The sequence below is a fragment of the Monomorium pharaonis genome, chromosome 5 (genome assembly GCF_013373865.1).
Source record: "Monomorium pharaonis isolate MP-MQ-018 chromosome 5, ASM1337386v2, whole genome shotgun sequence".
Classification (NCBI taxonomy): domain Eukaryota; kingdom Metazoa; phylum Arthropoda; class Insecta; order Hymenoptera; family Formicidae; genus Monomorium; species Monomorium pharaonis.
In genome coordinates, this window is record NC_050471.1 from 18,038,953 (window position 1) to 18,060,899 (window position 21,947).

The 21,947-nt window shown below is 34.0% G+C and overlaps 1 protein-coding gene across 3 annotated transcripts in view; it reads right to left on the bottom strand.

Annotated features, from left to right (window-relative positions):
- LOC105833744 (ubiquitin carboxyl-terminal hydrolase 22) overlaps window positions 1-21,947 on the bottom strand; it is a 41,415-nt gene that overhangs the window by 19,041 nt on the left and 427 nt on the right. For all 3 annotated transcript variants that reach the window (XR_003626295.2, XR_003626294.2, XM_012675710.3), the window contains exon 2: window positions 5,058-5,190. Coding sequence is in view for 1 of the 3 variants with exons in the window: in XM_012675710.3 (XP_012531164.1) it covers window positions 5,058-5,190 (133 nt within the window). In the remaining 2 variants the exon portion in view is untranslated. The remainder of the gene's footprint in view (window positions 1-5,057; window positions 5,191-21,947) is intronic.

Below are 21,947 nucleotides of genomic sequence, written 5' to 3' on the forward strand. Positions count from 1 at the left end.
GGTTACCGTAACCCCATATGTAAACAGAGGGTTAAGTAGTGCCCCGAATTTGGTATAATAGTGGGGCAACGGGCCTTCCGCATGACTATATATGGTCATTCCTGCGCGCGTCCGGCGCGCGGGAAATATTTGCGAGCTTAGCAACAATTGCCAAAACGCAAATATGCATTTCCGGTGGCGTGATTGTTACTAAGCTGGGCTTCGCTAAATTCCTTAAGGTGGCTGGTGCGTTGACCAGTGCGATGACCGGCCGGCAGCGCACGAGGCATGTGTCACTTGACATCTCGTGATAACAAGTCTTCCTCGGCGAGCTATATAATATCTTTTCTTAATTCAAATTTAATATTTTATATTCTAAATTCAATCATATTATTTCATTGGTTGTGAGTGCTTCGCTCACAACAGGGAAAACATAATTTTATTAAAATTTTATACATTTGTAGTGCCAAATTAAAATTATTTTGTATCATGTTATTACGTAAAATAATAGCATTTTCCTTAAAAGCATACATGCACACACGAACGCACGTACACTTAGCGCCCTTTTTTTATCTTTTTCTAAAAAAAGTCTGTGCGGATATCATATTTTGTAGTGTTAGTTGTCATTCGACAAAAGAAAAACATCAGAGCGATAACAAAAGAACGTCACCGCAAACGTAAGATTATCTATAAGAGAAAACCGAAATTACTTTCTTGCCAATCCAATATATTTATCACATTTACTTGCAAAAAAGTTGTGATGATTCTGCATTGACTCTCTGAAATGTTTCAATGATACTAGTGCTTATCCCAAGTTCGTATTTCCAACCGTTCTCAAAATTTGCATGTTTTAGAGTTTAATTAAAAATTTTAATTAATTAATCCGAACACATCTAATAATACTAATACTTTACCAAAGTTCGCATTTCCAACCGTTTTCGAGATATATATGATACAAGATTTAATTAATTAATTAATTAATTAATTAATTCGAAGACATCTGATAATACTAGTGCTTATCCCAAGTTCGTATCTCCAACCGTTCTCGACATGTCTTACATGTTACGACGAACGGTACATTTCCTCGTCTTGTCTCTCTCGCCCCTTACATGCCTACAAGGTTGACGACGATGACGTATCTTACATGAAAATTTTGACATTTCGACTTTGCGTCGTGTTATGTCCTCTCATAAAGTATGTAGAGGAAAAATAAAAGCAATTTTCTTATACAAATTGACTCCAAGCTTTCGATTGAGCCTAGTTAGAACTCGATTTAGTTAGATCAATTTAACCGTTTCTGAGATCCGATAATCTCGGGTGCTCGCAAGTCGCGTACTCGCGTAAAAAAGAGTCGGTCGCGCGCTGCGCTTTTACTTGGTGCAAGCCACTACCGTGTCTCTTGGCACGCACGCACGCACGCACGCACGCACGCACGCCAGTGATGGGAACTCGCAAGATATTCCGCGCGGCAGGCGCGTTCATGCGCATGCGTGAGATGACGTATCAGTACTTTTCCAGTGACGGTTGTAGGTGCTATTTCGGGTGCCTACAAGGATCCAAACATGCGTATAAGTGGCCATATTTTAATTTTATTATATGTTGTTTTAATGTGCCATATTTATTATGTTCAATTTTAGTACAAAAATGCTAAAAATATTTTTACAAGTTTCTTATAATAAATGTTGATATTTATGTAATAAATCGGCTGTAATTGTTACAAAAAACCATATTAATAAATAAAATTTATTATTGTTCATAAGTGGGATTTTGTTTTAATATAAAATATTAATAAAAACTCTTTTCTTTACAATTTTCTTCATATTTTTTAATCGATGAATTTAGGACCTTTATAATACCACTAAATATATACGTTGATGCGCTGCGCTGCTCTTGCTCAGATGTGCGTGCGCGAGAAATATCTTGCGAATTGCCATCACTGACACACGCACGCACGCACGCACACGGTGTAAATTTGATCGGCCTACCTCCACGTGGTACACTTTGGATAATGCTAATGCTAGCGGTACTTGAACTTTGTCAACTCATATCTCAAAAAGTACTTAACCAAAAAAAGTTTATCGATAGTGTTTTGAAAAGGTCTCGAGGTCAGCTACATGTAATAGAGAATAATAAAGTAATAAAGAGAAAAGAAATAGAAGATTCCATTTAAAAAAATGGCGACGACCTCCAAGAATTTTTTCAAAAATAAATTTTATCATTATATAGTCCTTTTTAAACTATACAACTTTTGTTTGAAACATTTTTCCGCATCTCCCATTTTTCGAGATATTTCATCGATCCGGCGTACTTTTTCCTCACCCTGTATATACATATATATACACATATGTATAAAACATTTTTTTCACTTTTTGCTTACAAAATTTTACCAACAAAAAAATATATGAAACATCAATAAATTTTTAAATCGCCTAACGGTCTACATCGGAACTTGGTGATGGATATAATTCTTTTCAATTTTAATTTTCTTAGCTTTATTTTATTTTAAACTGCGCGCCGACAGAATTCGACAGACTTAAGACACAGTAACTAAGCTAAATTTCGATGCTCAAGCGCATCGTACAATCCCCCCTTCCTAGCTTCCCCAAAAAACTGTAAATTAATTTATTGCGAAAAATAATACCTCAGCCGGGGTTCGAACCCGGATCTATAAAACAATATATGTATAAAATAATTTTTTCAATTTTTACTCGAAATGTGCAAATAAATCCCATCTTTGTTCTAAGAAACAATTTTTTAAAAAAATTTACACTGACATCTCACAAAATCTGCAGTGTAGTACAGCTAGAGTAGCAGATTATTATTTGTTATAATGTTCTAAGAATCACATAGTGCAACATTATATATATAGATGTACCATATAGTAATCTTCTTTTTTACATTTATTAAAGAAATTCGCTAACACTATCTGTAGAGACAATATTTTACCATAAATTTTTTTTCAGCTAATGTTTTACGAAACTGAAGCTTTCTAAACAGCCGGATTTTGCACTATAATTCTTAAAACGTTATAATAAATACTTATCTGCTACTTCAGCTATATTATACTGCACATTTTGTGAGTCAGTATACATTTTTGTCTTTCTTAACAAAAAATCATTCTTTAGAACAGAGCTGGGATTTAGTTGCACATTTTGGGTCAATTTCATTGTCGACGTCTACCGTGCCTTTCTTGCTACTTATATCTTAGTAACAAGTCATTAGATGTTGTTAAACAAGATGCGTGACATTTTATTTCAGTAGTGTTTCTAATACAGTAGACTCTCGATAAGCTGCCGCCCTCTTCACGTGTACTTTTACACACACAAACACGACTTTTTTCATGTTCCCCAACTACGTCGCCTGGACCTGCGCCGCCTGCGGCTCAGTGTAACTCATCGCCTTACTGCGCCTGACTGCTGGGAGGAGTGGGAGCTCGCGGTAAGATGCCATTTCTGAGAATTTTCTTCTCCTACAGCCCCACTTTCGGAAACTTATCGACAGTTTACTGTATATAAAAATTCTATAATCTCTTCATTATAAATGGCAATGGTACACGGTCAATCTCGCGCGTCTTCAATCATTTGGCGGAAGCCACTACCGTATCCCTTGATATTAAATATCTAATTAGAATTTTCTTTTTGAATAATTCTAAATAAAGTTTTTTAAAATGTAGTTAAAAAAATAATGTAAAAAATATTAGTATTTAATATTTGTGTATAGAACATTTCATGTAGAAAACGTAGATGCGAAGTATTTGTCCAATTTTTAAGTATAATATATGTTGAAGAATACGTAGAAAATAACCATGCACAATTTTTAATTCGTGAACCATTTTTCCTCTTTCAATTTTTTTACGTACAACTTGTTTGTGTATAATATTATTATTGTTTAATTTATTTGTGAAAAATATTATCAGTCTCATGCAGAATATTGTAGTGTACAATATCTTTTCTCTATAAATATTATTTAAAAAAAAACTATATAACATAGTAATCTCTTCATTATAAATGGTTTCATTATAAATTCATTATAAATCAATATAAATTTATTATATAGAAAATTTTAATGTGATATTTTTGTGCAGAATAATTGTTTAATTTTTTTAATATGTTGAAATGTGTCGAAAATGCACGTGTAAAGTTTGAGTGTTGAATTTTAAAGTATAATATATTTTACAAAATAATTAGTGGATAGTTTTTGTACGCACAGTACATCCGTGTACAATTTTTAATTCAAGACATTTTTAGGATAATTCTTGTGCAAAGTTTTTCTACGTACAATTTTTTTACGTACTATTTTTTTATTTGTACGTATAATATTCTCATCGTGTACAATTATTTTTTGTAAAATATGATCAATGCCATATAATTAGTATATTATTGACAATATTAGATGATTTATATATTTGTATAAGCTAAAACTATTTTGTTTATATGTTTCTTATTCATATTTTTTTCATAACATAATATGAAACCATAAAATCATCATTGAGCGCAAACTAATAATTTTTCTATTGCTGACAATATAGATCATGGATGTCTGTTCTTCTTATAACATGATTTTATTTCAAATAAATTGTCAATTTCTTAAACATTTTTTTATTCTTCAGTCTTTAAATTTCTTTTATTTTTTAAATGTTCAATTCTAGTCTTTTTCTTTCATAAACTTTGTTATTTAATACATAAAACTATATTAAATTACTAAATTGCCTTCATTGATCAATTTATTTTATAGTTAAGTCCTTCCTACAGATCCATATCTGAATTCCATTACTATTATGTCAATTTTGAACAGAGGTGGTAGTGCCAGTATTAATAATTTTCCTCTACTTATTTATATTTACATTTCCTATTTTCTGTTTGAATCTTGCAAAAACTTTTCATGTGATGCTACTGATAAAGAATAATTAGATGCAATAAACCACATTTTTTTAAAACAGAATGTGTTTGGTTTTATAATAGAGGTAACTTCTATTATATTAATATACCTTTTAAAATAATTTTATTTAAAGAATTTACTTACATAATTTTTAATCAGAAATATATGGAATAAGTCTAAACTATTAAATGTCCTATTACCTAGAAAATGTTTCTTCGTTTTCGCATGCTCTTGTATATGACCTTTTACATAGCAGCCAAAAAATATGCAATGAAGACAAGAGTGTAGACGATCCTTGTAAGTTTTACATGTGTGACACAAACAGCTCACAGCCTGCAAAATAAAATCTAGTATTAAAAATTTTATGCTTACATTTTATTTGTGTTATACTAAACCTATAATTTTTCAGCTTTAATAAGATTTAAATTTAATGCAATTAATTTCTTTCAGTATATTCATATTAAAATGTTCAACCATATTAAAAAATAATTCTATATTAACCCTTCGTGGTCACATAGGGCAGTGCTTGAGCCTAGTTGCCCTTTTCGAGCCGATTCCCGAACGCGCCGCCTCCTATGCCCCCACTACCGCGCGCGGCCTTGACGGCCGAGCCGCCGATCTCGCCCGTACGCTTTGTCTCAGGAGCAGCTCTGTATAAGAAATAGTGCCCTGCACCACAAAATTCATTAAAATTACTTTAAGTAAATAATTTTTGTTTTTATAAACAAAAAAGTACTAACTTTTTTATTACTAATTTATTTTATGTAGTATAACAATATGTAAAAACATAATATGTAAATTAGAATTTTGACAATAGTTTTCCACATCACCCGTGAGATACTATTATTGATGCGTTTTTTTTTAAGTGGTTTCCCCAGTAGGCCTAATTCACTAAAAGATGAAATATAATATACAGCTTGGCAGGAAAACAAAATTTTATATATTGTAAGATATATAAAAACGACAGGAAAATTAGAAGAATGCCAAGCTATATATTATATTTCATCTTTTAGTGGATTAGGCCTACTGAGAAAACCACTTAAAAAAAAGCATCAATAATAATACCTCACGGGTGATGTAAAAATTAAACTATTGTCAAAATTCTAATTTACATATTATGTTTTTACATATTGTTATACTACATAAAATAAATTAGTAATAAAAAAGTTAGTACTTTTTTGTTTATAAAAACAAAAATTATTTACTTAAAGTAATTTTAATGAATTTTGTGGTGCAGGGCACTATTTCTTATACAGAGCTGCTCCTGAGACAAAGCGTACGGGCGAGATCGGCGGCTCGGCCGTCAAGGCCGCGCGCGGTAGTGGGGGCATAGGAGGCGGCGCGTTCGGGAATCGGCTCGAAAAGGGCAACTAGGCTCAAGCACTGACATAGGGTGTACAGCACTCCAAGCAATTTTCGATTCTAATTTACGTGCTCTAAAATTCTAGATTCAACGCTAAATTTGACTATTATATTTGCTTACTCTCACTATTTTAATTATCAGAACATATTTGTAAATTATTTAATAACAGTCTCACAAAAATAAAAAAGTGGTTTGGCCTGTATACCAGACACATGTAGTCCCATAAATTCTTACCTGCTGAATCCAAATCTGAGGTCAGAATTAGTAAATTGGTTTACTGTTCCGAGCTAATCTCAAAAAAGCTCAAAAAATCCACAAAACAAATATTTTTGCTGATGTACAATTTCAAATATGTTTCTTTGTGTATTTTGACCCGTTGAGTTCGAATTACTCCATCAGGTCTCAGGTTGCCCCTAACTTCAAAAGACGGTTCCAAATTCCACAAAACTGGTATTTTTCTACATATATCTTTAGCCTACACAACAGAAACAATTCAGAATATGTTTCTTTATGTATTTTGACCCGTTGAGTTCAAATTTGAGCTCAGAATTAGTCCATCAGGTCTCAAGTTGCCGCTAACCTAAAAAAACAGCTCAAAATTCAAAGAAATTGGTATTTTTCCTACATGTACTCTTAGACTGCATAACAGAAACGGTTCAGAATGTATTTCTTTATGTATTTTGACACGCTAAGTTCAAATTCGTCAGAATTAGTTCATCAAGTTTAATCAACCTTATAAAAGCGACGGAAAAATTAAAGGAGTGTTATCTAGATTCAAACTCGTGATTCTTCGTTTCGCAGGATAGTTATCGCCAATAGACCACACGGCTCCAACTGCTTTGATTTCTATTCCGTCCGCTTATTAAGTCCAAAGATTAGAACCATAGGGTGCTATTTTACCGACACAAGTCCTTTCAACTACACATATCTTACACTTAAGGGGATCCAGGAGTGCCTTTGAAATTTGATCGAGGTCGATAAGGTAGAGTCATTCGTGCACATCATTAATGAGATTTTATATGTATTTCTTGTATAGATTTAGAAATCCTTTTCCAGAATTAAAGTACACATATTAATATTAATCTATAAATTGGATTTTATATTGAAAACGAAAAAAATTTTTCTCATATTGCTCTACTTATCGACTTTTTACGTGTACATAACCCAAATTTTCGTTTTTTCATTTTCCAATTTGCGGAATGCGAATCTTTTTTTCTAGGATTCTAATCTTATTTCTAATTGCACGATATTATTCCTGAGAGTTTTTTCTAGGGGGCGACGTGATTATTTTATACATATAAACTATAGATTTTTTGTATGAAGCAAATATTGTCGTTAGGTGACTAATAAATAACAATTTTTTTTTATTTATCAGAACAAATCGTACGTCGCCCCCTTCATTTTTGTGCGTACTTTAATCCTGTAAAAGGATTTTGCATTCTGTTACTCCAATTCGAAAATCCAAGTTCCCCAAAAAATGTCGGTAACTCTGTCACTCCCGGATCCCCTTAAGGCCGTTGCACGTACATTTCTGTAACCGTAAGAAATTAAGCAATACGATTAGTTAATTTGGTCGATTACGACTAATTTGAGCAATATAATTGATCAAAATCTTATGATTACGATTATGGAAATGTACGTGTAATGGCCTTTATAAACGGTTCAAAATCTCATGAAATAGGAAATGGGATGAAAATCCAATAGTTTCATAGGATTTTTATGCTGTTTCCTATTTTATGAGTTTATAATGTTGATTAAACTTAAACTTGATGAACTAATTCTAACCATAAACTCAGACTCAGCATGTCAAAATACATAAAAAAAACATCCTGAATCGTTTCTGTTATGCAGACTAATTATGAGTACATGTAGAAAAACTACCAGATTTGTAGAATTTGAAGCCATCTTTTGAGGTTAAGGGTAATCCAAGATCTAATAGATTAATTCTGACCTCGAATTGAAACTCAATGGATCAAAAAGAAATATATCTTAAATTGTTTTTGTTGTGCAGGCTAAAGATACATTTAAAAACTACTAATTTTGTAAAATTTGGAGCCGTCTTTTGAAATTAAGGGCAACCTACCTGATGGACTAATTCTGACAGGTCAAAATACTCAAAAAACCATCCTAAATTGTACATCAGCGAAAATGTTCGTTCCATAAATTTTTGAGTTTTTTTTTAAATTAACTTAGAATAGCGAATTAATTTGTCAATTCCGACTTCAGATTTGGATTCAGTGGGTCAAAATCCACAGGAATACATGTGTCTGGTATACAGGTCACTTTTTTATTTTTGTATGGCTACATAATGTATTAATACCTGTCAAACGTTAAAAAATGCTAAATAATTATAATAAAAACCTAAAAATGTCAGTGAAGTGTGACACATCCCATGTGACCTTGTTACAAATCCGAAGTGTGACTACAATGGGTTAAAACTATATTTAAAAAGATTTGTTAGATTAACCATATTAAAAAGATTTGTTAAGCAAAGAAAGATTTGTTACATTAAATTTAACAAATAAAATAATTACATTGTAAAAAATGTAATATATGTATGTATAATAGTATGTAAAAAATAATAAAGTTAAAATCATTATATTTTAACAAGATATATACCTTAAACAAGTCATTTTAATAAGAAGTACATCTTACACAAGTTTTTGGCATAAGAAACTGGTCGTAATCGTTCAAAGTCAACTTAATTCTTCTTGAGATACATTTTACAAAACAATATCTAAAGAAATACAAAAATCTAAAAAATGCATATTTTTTATATTAACCCAACTCGAGATTTAAAGGGTGAAACAATCGCTTAGTCATAAAAAAAGATAAATATATTATGAAAAATATTAGATTCTTTTGAATTGAAATGCAGTTATCAAGTAAATTTCGTTTAAAACCTTTTTCTGTATATCTTACCATTTCATTAACTATTGTTTAAAATATAAGTGTTATCTTTGAATATGTTTCTTCACTTTTAAATGCCAAATAACAAAAAAATAAAACATTATATTTCTTCGATTTTTATGTTTATATTTTACATAGAATCAGTTCTTTGTTACATTTCTGTGTTTAATATATTTAAGAAAATTGATTCAGTTTCGGATACTTCTGTCCTTTAAACATAAACTAAATAATTTGTATTTTCATAAACTTGTTTTTAAAAAGTGAGAAAATCCGTTTTTAATATTGTTATTTTGTATGACTACATTGTTCAACATAAGACAAAAACAAGTAATCGTTTTTTTGTGATTTTTGAAATATTGAATATGGTTTCGTATCAAAATGTGCTATCACACCACAATCTTGAAAAATTTGCAAAGGTTGTTCTAAAAAAACTCTTTTAGTGTAATTTATTGTAAATACATGACATTTTAGAGTTTATTTGCAATTAAAATTAAGAATGTTGGGATTTTCAGACCTTAAATAGAATTGTATAAATTATGGTTAAAAAAAATCATAATTCAAAAAATTTTTATAATTAATGTAAAATCTATTGTCACTTCCCCGACGATGTGTCACTTTGTCATGATAAAAGAACTCACCTTCGTGCCGTAGCCAGAGTTCTAAGAACGTACCACAACTACCACAAGATGTAAGCATGCCAAACATTAAGAAAAAGTTTTCCCTAGATTTAGATGCCACCGGCCAGGTGGCACTAAGGATTCTAGCGCTGCCTCATCATCACGCGAAGAAATCCCACCGAAAGCTAGTGCGAGCTCCGGTGGCATATCGTCAAGATGAAGAGCGTTCGTACTCTTTTGCAAGAAAGTTCAAGCGGCCCATCCTTATTACTCTTGTTTTAGAGATAGTGGGGATGGATCGCCCAATAAGGGATTCATTAGGGAGATTTTGTTTAAAAAAAAAAAAAAAAAACGCTCTCCTGGCTTCGCGTGGCTTGCTTGATAAGCGTGGCTGAGAGAGATCTCTCCCCTCCACAAAAAGTTTTGATGTTTTTATGGAACATCAAAGAAAATATAGGCTACTTAACAGAGTAATACTTATACTGGCTGTACTTCCGAAAACGTCCAATCTTCAATTTAGTTCAAATTTTAAAAATAGATTTGTTTTAAAGAAAAAAACGTGTAAGGAAGTTTTGGCAACTCAAAATTTTTTTGATGTCTGTAAGTATGAAATCTATAATTTTTAATCTATATTATTTTTTATTATTTTCATTTAAAAAGAAATTCTACAATGTAAAAAGTCTCACCTTGCAGGTTTTAATAGAATACTTAAATACACGATATTTGTTTCCACATTATTCTGCGCCACAAAGATAGTATTGTAAATATTAATACGGGGGTGTAAAAGGAGGAGCTTCGCCCACGCATTCTCTGCATCACATTTACGACCTTCCATGCATCAATGTATTGTATATTGTATACTTGTGGCGGTATAGAGTAAAAAGAATTAAAAAAGATCCATATTTTTTAATTATTAAGTAATATATGTATATTCTGGAAATTAATAAAGAAAATAGTAATTGTGCAATTAAATTCTTTCTGCATCAGAAGAGATATATCGAGAAAACGCAAAAATGTCTCAACTTTGAAGCGTGCTTTCACTCCTTCAAGCCGGTTTTGAATCAAAATAAAACATTTCTAAATTAATGTATTTACCCCCTCTACATTTATGCCAAGTTTCATTAAAATCAGAAAATTTTTCCGTTTGGGCTTACAAATGGTTTGAAGGAGTGAAACTATCCTTCAAAAATTGAGATATTTTTACCTTTTCTCGATATATCTCGTAAACTAAACAAAATATAAAAAAATGTTTTATACAAAAGTTTTACATCATAAATACTTTCATTTAACTACGCTGTTCATTTTTTGAGAAAAAATTTTTTTTAATTAAAATCAATTTTCAATAAAATTGCCATAAAACGTTCGTATAGAACATTTTTTCATAAACCTAATATTTTAAAAAACATTTGTCAAAAACGAAAAAATGCTTTATTTTCGAGGGATGGTTTCAACTCCTAAACGTCGAGATACGCGGCTAAAAAAATATGGGTCTAATATATTCTTTATGTTCTACATCATATCCAAAGCTCATTAAAATCGATGAGGGAAAGTTCTGTCCGTTTTCTTGTCAGTCAGAATAGAATAGAATTTATTATCTTGCATTCCCTCAGGGTTTGCAATCTCATTTGCACGTAACAAATTTTACATAAAAAAATACTCGTCTCTCCCTACACGTCCTGGCCATTGTGCAACCTTACATCTTTCTGCTCCTTCTCTTTCGCGACCTCCCTAAATTCCCTTTTCCTACTCTTCCTTTTCTCTCCCACTCACTACCCTACTTCTCTTGCCCTCCTATCTCTTCATTTGAACTCTCCTCCTCTTTCCATTTTCCTCCTTCCTCGTCCCAATTCAATTTCCTCCACTCTACTCAGATCTGTGTTACTAAACATCATCCTTTGCCCCTTCGCCCTCTCTTTCCTCGCTGCCTTCACTATTCACCATGTTTTTCTTTCTCTCCTCTATAGACAAGTCCTCGTCCACTCTCACATTCCAACTTCCCGTTATCTCCGCACCCCTCGCTAAAATATCAATTTTGTCGTCCAAATCATTCAACTTCATTATAATAACCCATCTCCCACCCGGGTCGCATTCATTTGACCGACAATCGCTTGACCGACAGTTTATTCGACCGACAGTATCACTTAATCGACAATTACATGACCGACAAGTACACTTAACCGACACGATCATTTGACCGACAGTTTACTTACCCGATACCACTTGACCGACACACTTGCCCTGAGTGAGTCCCAGATGCGCACAGTTATAAACGGACACAGACATAACGGACATAGTAACAAATGCGCACAGACCAAACGCGCACGGACCAAGTGAGTGAAACGGACACAGTAACTAACAGATTTACCACATGGGTTGCGACTTCTCAGGGCACCCTTACCGACGGAGTGGATACAGAAGGGGGAGGGGGGCAAAGCCCCCCTTGAACCCGCCGTGTGTGTGTGTATATGTGTGTGCAAAGCATTCTTTGCACCACATGGATTTGCAACTGTGCGCATTTATTACTGTGTCCGTTTCACTCAGCCTGCTGTGTCTGTTTGTACTGTGCGCATCTGGGACTCACTCTGGGCAAGTGTGTCGGCCAAGTGGTGTCGGTTAAGTGAACTGTCGGTCAAATGATCGTGTCGGTTAAGTGTACTTGTCGGTCATGTAATTGTCGATTAAGCGATGCTGTTGGTCAAATGTACTGTCGGCCAAACGGTGTCGATCAAATGATCGTGTCGGTTAAATGTACTTGTCGGTCATATAATTGTCGATTAAGTTGTTGTGAGCGAGGCACTCACAACCGATAGTAAAATTAAATATTATAGTATAATATTAGATGATATAATATTAAATCTGAATTAAAAAAGATGTTATAAGAGCCCGCCGAGGATGGCTCGTTATCACGAGGTGTCAAGTGACATGCCTCGTGCGCTGCCGGCCGACCATCGCACCGGTCAACGTACCGAGCATCGCATGGAATTTAGCGAAGTTCAGCTTAGCAACAATTATGCCACCGGAAATGCATATTTGCGTTTTGGCAATTGTTGCTAAGCTCGCGAATATTTCTCGCGCGCCGGATGCGCGCGGTTATGACCATATATGGTCATGCGTAGGGCCCATTGCTCCACTATTATACCAAATCTGCGGCACTACTTAAGCTGCTGCCGGACAGCGGGCCGTTGGATCAGTCATAGTCAATTAAGCCGATACGTACGGCCCGCGAGATTAGCATACAAACTTAGAGTTCGAAACTTAGTCACAACGCATCTCGAGCGAACGGACATATAGCGCGCTATCTCAAAGAGACATACGCGCGCCGTATCTTATCACCTCTGAGTAAAACGACATGACACCTTCGCCGATCACAAGTGTAAAAAACTGCCTTATAACTACAGAAAATCAACACTTCTTTTTGTTAATCACTAAAAACAAGTGTGTTGGTGACCCTGCCAACAAAAGCCTCCTTTCGCGAGTTCCTACTCCTAAGGCAGCAACGAACCCAACAAGATTATTTGTCGCACCGCAAGGTACGGCAAAATTATTTTGTTGCACCGCAAGATACAACAAAGTGATACTGTCGGCCAAACGGTGTCGGTCAAAAGAACTGTCGGTCAAGTGTACTAAACCTCTCCCACCCTCACCCCTTCTCTCCTCCACCCCTCCCTAACTTATTCTCCATAATCACCCTCACACATTCTCTTCTATTTTCCTGGTTACTTTCTTCGATTCCTCTCCAAATAATACACCTCTTCCTCTTCTTTTTTCTTGCCTCTTCCCTCTTCTCGCACCATCTCTTTACTCTCTCCTCCCGTTCTGCCCTCTCTATCCATCCTCCTCAAGTCAACCCGCTTCTCCTCCATCTTCTCCCATTCTCCTAAACCGCTGTTGCACTCCCTCCTCTTTCTCCTCCCTTTCACTTTGTTTTCTCCTCCAGACCTTCTTCGTACCAACTATGTCCTTGCCTTTCTTTTCTCTCACTCTTTCTCTCTCCTGCTCTCACTTCTTCCTTCTATCTCCTTCTACTATGCTCGCACTCATCCTCTTCTTCTCCCTCCTTTCATAAGTGTCTGCCGCTCCCTCCAGCATTTTATCGTCCCTCCTCTTTTTCATGCTCTTCTCCAATTTCACCTTTTCATCACTCCTTTCTTCCACCATGCTTCCTTCTCCAGCCATCGTCATCCCTTCTTCTGTCTCCGACTCTCCTCCCGACCCCCCCCCCGACTTCCACCCTTCTTTTTCTCTCTTTTATGTTCTCCACCTTCACCTTTCTTTTCTTCTTTCTCTTCCTTTCAATTTTCCTTCTCCGCTTTCTCTTGACTCTGCTGTTATTCTGCCTCCTCCTTCTCTCCCTCTACTCGCTTCCTCGCACAATCTTCTCAACAACTTTACTATCTCCTCCATACATCTTCTCATCTTCCTCACTTCTCCACACAAATCCTCCATTCTTTCCATCTCCTCCTTTTTGTCCTCCTTCACTTTATTCCTTTCAGTCGGCCAAGCTTTCGTCCACTTTCACTCTTACTTTCGTTTTCCTACCTCCTAACCTCCTTGCAACGTGCGCGAATCCACCCATCGATATCGATATTTCTATCCGTATCCAATAAGCACGCTACTCTTCTCTTATCGATTCGTCTCACGTGCTCTAACTCTCACCGTCACGGTCTACTGCTGCTCTCTCCTGGCCAGTGCCACCAGAAATAACGTTTTGGTACCAACCATATAGTAGAAAACGTTGAGACTCAACACAAGCCCGTTTTAAATATCCTCAAGCGCTCTCATAACATTAACGGCGTGGACATGTACTACGTAGCCAATGTTCACGTTAGGACCAAGGATAAAGCATATGTATATAGTAATTTTAGTTGCGTTCCATGCACGAAATGTCCACGCGATAACACAAAATTATGTAAAATAATTTTGAGATTCGATAATCAAATTGGTTCTTGTACGCTGTTATATTATCTTACTCGCTCTTTAACAACTGTATTAGAAGACCGACACATTTATAACTTAGACATATTATTAAAAATTATTACATATAATTTTACAAATATATTTACAAAAATATATTTACATATAATTTACAAATACACTGGCGCAAAAAAAAAACAAGACAAAAGTTTTGACCGAATTTTTAGACAATCTTCAAAGTGATGCAACTTTGCGAAAAACCATTCAAATTACATGTACTTTTTTTTAAATAAAAGAGCAAAGACTCTACTTTGAGCAGAGCCGGGACTAGACATTTCGGCGCCCGAGGCAAAAAAAATTGCGTCCTTTGTATTAACAAAAAACATTTCTTTTACATATAAAATATAATAAAAAATAATATTAATTAGTGGTATTTAATATATTAATATCAATTTAATTGGGACATATAATCACGTGTACAGATATACATTACAAGCATACATATTTAATAATATTGATGCTAATAAGCATTTTAAAACACTGTAAAAAATTTATTGTAACAAAGAATATTACCCCAGCCAAGGTTCAAACCTGGACCTCCCTACATTTCGGTAAAGACGTCTCTACCAATTCGACTTTAAAATCTATAGAAATTTTCATTGCCATTTTTGCGCCCCTTCAAATTTTTTACATGATGCAAGTACCTCGTTTGCCACAGCCTAGTCCCGGCTCTGAGTCTTTGAGAACCTTTTGGCGAAAGTTTGATTTGTTAAGTGTGAACCTTTTGTATTGCATAAAACCAAACATGTTTCTTTTATTGAAGAAAGTAAAAGTTTGTTATTTTTCACAAGTTTTTCGTTAAAATCTGGCTAATATTAATCAAGATTCTTAAAGTTCATTCTTTTCTAAGCAATTAATGAGCGGTGAGGCGGGCCCGGAGGGACGACCAGGATCGCACGCATAAAGTGACTCTCCTTCCGGGTCCCATAAGTATCAGCCCGCTGAGGGGGGTGGCAAGCCCCCCTTGCTAACAGCGCGGGCCGTCGGGTGGGGCGGGGTAGCCCGGGGCGTTGCTGGCTCCTGCCCCTCGCTCCCTCGACGAGTGTGAAATCACGGGGGGCCGAGTCAATACCGCCCCCCCCCCCGTCCATTCCCCTCCGTACGTTGCGGAGAGAGGGGGGGAGAGTGGTGGTGATGGCGGGGGAGATGAGCAGCGACTTGTCCCTCCCCTGCCCCCGACCAAGAGCCGGATCAGTCCCAGCCAAAGGACCGACCGGGGTGGCGGGGCACCCCTATATCGGGAGACACCCGTCCCGCCTCCCCGAAGCGACGCGCGTCGCCCAATGGCACGCCGGCGTGAAGGCCTCCCGGCAGTTATGCTGGATAGCAATTCCCGCGGAGCCCTCCACATCACGCAGACAAGGCCATCCGAAGTGGGTTTAGTGGGTAGTACAGGTATTGCACGGGATAGCATAACCTTCCATTTAGCATACCAAAAACCTCAGTTTCAGTATACCACGTGATCACAGTCGCTGCGTGTACTCGATGCGCAGTCGTCTGCATCAGGTCCGTACATACGTACTTGCCAATGCAAGAATCACATTCTAACCTCCACAATTTGAAACTGGATCTGACGACATGTACGTACGGCCCTGTTTTGGGCGGCGCTAACACGAACCTCTCATTTATCATATTTGGTCCCGTGGCTATGCTAAATGAGAGGTCCGACTGTAGCTGGCTCGAGAAGGGTAAATAGACCAAAAATCATTATACAGATTTTATAATGTAATTGTATATAAGATTCAAGTTCTCTATATCTTTATAAATTAAGACCGTTAGTATTGTGTTTAATGAAAAACATTTCCGATATTTCACATTTTTTTCTGCACTCTTTATTATGTAAAATTTTTGGAGACGGCCAATTAAAATCATGTTTTCCAAAAATCCGGTGTTTGCTAATCATAAAGAATGAATTTTGCTATTTTTTAATGTCGTTCGAATGTTCTTTAATGCGCGTTTCTAACTGTCGTTTTGTTAGATCAATGTAAGAGACGCTACAATCATTGCACTTTATGTGATAAACCACCTCAGTTTTTTTTTTATAATCCAGGGGGTCTTTCCCTTTTTTTATCATACAGTGTCAAGTTTTTGGGGGATTTTAAATACAGAATTCAGCCCATATTTATATAATGAGCAACCGATCTTCGCTGACGCCCTCAAAATAAGAGTAAGTCCCAGATGCGTACAGCAATAAACGGATACAGCAGACTAAATAAAACGGACACAGTAACAAACGGACACAGATCAAACAGACACAGTGCAAAACGGACACAGTGCGAAATAGACACAGTAACAAACGGACAGTGTGAAACGGACACAGACCAAATGCGCATAGACCAAACGGACACAGTAACAAATGCGCAGTGCGAAACGGATACAGTAACAAATGCGCACGGATCACTCACAGACTAAATGGACACAGTAACAAATGCGCAGACCAAATGCGCACAGTGCAAAACGGACACAGTCGCAAACCCATGTGGTGCAGAGAATGCTTTGCACGCACGCACGCACGCACGCACGCACACACACACACACACGGTGGGTGCAAAGGAGGCTTCGCCCTCCCCCTCCCGCACCCACCCCGTCGGTACGGGTGCCCTGAGAAGTCGCAACCCATGTGGTAAGTTCGTGCGCATTTGGTCCGTGCGCATTTGGTACGTGCGCACTTGTTACTGTGTCCGTTTCACTCAGCCTACTGTGTCCGTTTATTACTGTGCACATCTGGAACGCTCCCCAAAATAAGGCATGTTTAAACAGGTCTTTAAGTCAAATGCGGTGATATGCACAGAATCACTAGAGTAGATCCGTTTTTTTGAGCTGATTAAGTCTAATATTAATATGTTTATTAATCAATTTTGACAAAAAACAATTTTTCTTTAAAATATTTTTGACAATCATAATGTTCTCATTATATCTTTAATCAAAAAGTAAAATGGCTTTATCAACGAGACTAATAACGGTGTTAGTTTTATATTCAAATGGATGGTTTGTGGAAAAGTTTACATAACGCTAAAAAAAAAAAGTTTACGGTATATGTTAGTGATTAATTTGTTGTTATCTCTGATAACCAATGTGTCCAAGAACGTAATAAAACAATTCGATTCCAATTCATGTATAAATTTTAGTCCTGAATGTGTGTGCGCGTGTGCGCGCGCGCGTGCGTGTATGTGTGTGTGTGTGTGTATTTAATGTACTTGATCTACAGATACTCGACGCGACCTTTTTTGTTCCAAAAACCTTAAATCTCGTTAACTTCCTTAACTTATTAATTTGTATTATTGCCACTTTGTTTGATAAATTTATATATAAAATTAATGTAAGACCTTTTCTTTAAGAATAAGTTAAGTTGTCAAATCTAAATGACATTTACACAAGGTTGAATGATAACTAATTAAAAAGTTGAAAGTTAATAATAAAGTTAAGAAGTTAATAACTTTTAATTTAATTTAGTTAATTTTGAATAATTTACTTTTTAACTTTAACTAGTTATTTTGAAATGTGTAAAATTTAACTTATTAACTTTTTTCTGAAATTAAAAATTTTATCTGCGGAAAAAAAATTATGAAATAAAAATACAATCCTGCATAAAAACAATATTTCTTTTCATATAATTAATACTATAACTTAATTTACAAATAAAATATTAAATATATGTATTTGATGATTAATACTGTAATTATGTTGGTAATTTAGCTTAAATAAATTATATAGCTTTTTAATTTAATATAAATAAAGCTTCTTAAAATTAAGTTTTACTTTAATAAATTAAATTAATTTTAACATAATTTTAACAGAGTTAGTTTATTTATGTAACTTTTAACTTAACTGAATTAATTTTATAATCCGTTAACTTTAATTTAATTTAGTTACAAAAATATATTAACTTACCCAACCCTGCATTTACAGAACTTAAATCATATTAGTATCTAAAAAATACTTTAATTTAAACAAAGATTATTAAAAATGTATTTATCTTAAAAATAATTATTTTGAAAATAATTTAATTTTACTATTTTTTTATACCTTGCATATAAATATCGTGTCTATTGACTAAAGAGTCGTGCATGAACCTTAACAAGAAATAAATCATACAAAAATTAATAATTTACAAATTACTTTACATTTTATGCCAAAATAATGATAGAATAACGTACAAAATATCTCGTGTAAACTATTTCTTTTTGAATAAGTCTAATATCTTTCGACTTTTTAGTTTTATATACAAAATAATTAAAATATTGTTAAAAAATTATAATTCCATGATAAAAATAGTAAGACTCATGTACTCTAACCTTAAAAAATCTTTTTTAAAAATTTATTTTATCATTCTTTGTTTGCATAAACCGTACAATTATTGTCTAAATTGTCTAAAACATTAGAACAGTAGTATAGACTTGAATAATGCATAAAAGAATCAATCAGAATCGTTTCTCTCCCCAAAATAGAAGTGACAGATTCTAAATGGTTTATTTTCTTACACATTATGTTTTATATGTTATACAAAAGTCTGTGTCTGAGTCTTTAGGATGGAAGAATAAGCTTTTACATAGCAGGTATAAGAGAATTAACCAATGTACAGTTTTATTTAGATACACTTACTTCTTTGGGTGTATAAGACACAACAAAAATTATTCAGCATTTTTTTCTTTCAAGTACTGAAAACATCTGGCAAAATAATCTCTCTAAAATCTCTATCTAAAAAAAATTATTATCTAAGAACAGGCCTAGTGCTTTAACCAACTTCAGTTTTGTGCATACCTTCTAGGATGTATTAAAAAATTACCTCAAATAATTGTACAAAGTACATTTTTTATACCACAATTTTTATTTTTTTTTATTAAAAAAATATTTTTTGTTAAAAATTATAAATTATTTAAAAAAATTAAAATTTAAGAGATAATTTTAAGCTAAAGCGCAAGGAACATCAATACTATATTTGCATAATATTATATATATACAGGGTAAATTTTAATGGCTGTCCCAACTTTTTACCATGAGAGATGGAATTACCGACTGCAATCTTAGTACACACATGTACGACATATGCATGTGCAAATGTCGTACATGTATTTATCTTGTACTCACCCTGTATATATATATATAACGTTCACAAACATTTCTTGTAAACACGTCAGTGAACCTAGCACCACCACCACAAAAAAAAAAATTCGGACCTACCCTATAATTTTCTGCTAATTATCTACTAATTTTCTGCCCTAGTCCCGAATTTTTTGCTCCTACCCATTTGCAGGAAATTAAGATCAAAAGTGGGGGTGCTAGCTTCATGTGATGACCCCCACTTTTGATCTTAATTTCCTGCAAATGGGTAGGAGCAAAAAATTCGGGACTAGGGCAGAAAATTAGTAGATAATTAGCAGAAAATTATAGGGTAGGTCCGAATTTTTTTTTTTTAGTGGTGGTAGTGCTAGATTTACTGACATCTTGTAAACAGTTTAAGATCTAGTTGTACCAACATTGTTTGGATTTTAAGCAAGATTTATGCATACATTCATCCATATCTTTCTAAATAAATAAAAGCAGACATATATTTAAGTTTCATTTAAAGTCAAAATAGCCGTGGTGCAACCAGGCCTTAAGTTTTTTGTAATGTTATATTAATAATAAAATACATTGTTTAAATTATAAATATATCTTTAATTAAAAGAAAACATTTTCAGATCACTGGATAATTCAACTTTTTGAACAGCCAACATTTCAATTTTTTTTGTAGTTTGGAATGTCAACTTTAAGATGTGGAAGTATTTTTCCTTCTAAGTCACTTTTGTTTCAAAGTTATGAATTTTTATATGAAAATGTGCATTTTAAAAATCTTGTTGACTATAATTAATTGTAACTGTATTTATTTAATCATAATTAAAAATCACTTAAATATACTTATTAATTTAATAATCATACTTAAAATACTGTCTAAGGAATGCAAAACACTATTAAATTTTTTAAATTTATAAAAATAATAAAAATTTAAATTAAAAGTGAATGATCCAATTGTGTGTACAGAAGATATATAAAAGCAACATGTATAACATGTATAAAAATGTATAAAAGGTTTAATTGAATTTAAAAAAAGATTACATTGTGGATAAATGCACATTTACATTTAAATATGTGTACACACACACACACACACACACACACACACACACACACACACACACACACACACACACACACACACCCACACCCACACACACACACACACACACACACATACACACACATACACACACACACACACACACATTGGCAGATTCTAAGAGAGAAAGGATTTTGGAGTTAACTCCTCTCCCTTCTGTATTAAAAGAAATTATACTTGCATTCATAGTCAAACATTATATTTAAGGCCTCCCTAAGTTTATCTTTAGATGCTCTATGGATCATTTCACTGGCTACAAAGTATCTAAAAATGAATTTAAGGAGACCTTAAGTATAAGGCCTGACTATGATTACGGGCATTAGTCTTGTTAAATGTTTAAAAAATTTAAGTAAAATAATGCATTAAACGTTGATGCAGGCCAATTAATGAAAGATGCTTGTAGATCAAATTCTTACACAGAATTCACACTATGACTGGTATTCATAGTTGATCTTATTTCAAGATCGCCTCAAGCAATGTCTTAAGATGCTAATATGGCTCTGTGATTGGCTGATGGCATCTTAAGACAGTACTTAAGGAGATCCAGGAGTGTTCTCTATAGTGTACGTAATCTATAGTGTACGTAACAGAAACTATAAATTTTCAGTACTGACAGCAATTTTAAAACACAGCCACGATAATATATCCCCTCTCCACCTCATTGTTTACATTAAAAATTTGCTAGTGTATGTACACATATAAATTTATACAATTACAAAATTAATATTATATTATAAATATTATGTTATTAGTCAGCTAAATAATGAGTTACGTAACCTTTAACAATTAGTTTTTAATAGTATTTTTTAATTATATAGTTTAATTTAATAAATAGTTTTTAATAGTATTTCAATTTGATCTCTAATCTCAATGACTGCGTTCAACAAAAAAAGTAACTTTGCAACCATTGTAAAATTATTTTATATGGTTTATACATTTAGATCCAACAGAAACCAAGGACAAGAACCAATTGAGTTAAAAAATTTTACAACAGTTGCAAAGCTGCTCTTTCTGTTGAATGCATCCATTGTATCGTTTCGGCATAGTAGACATTTTTAAACGTCCCGCC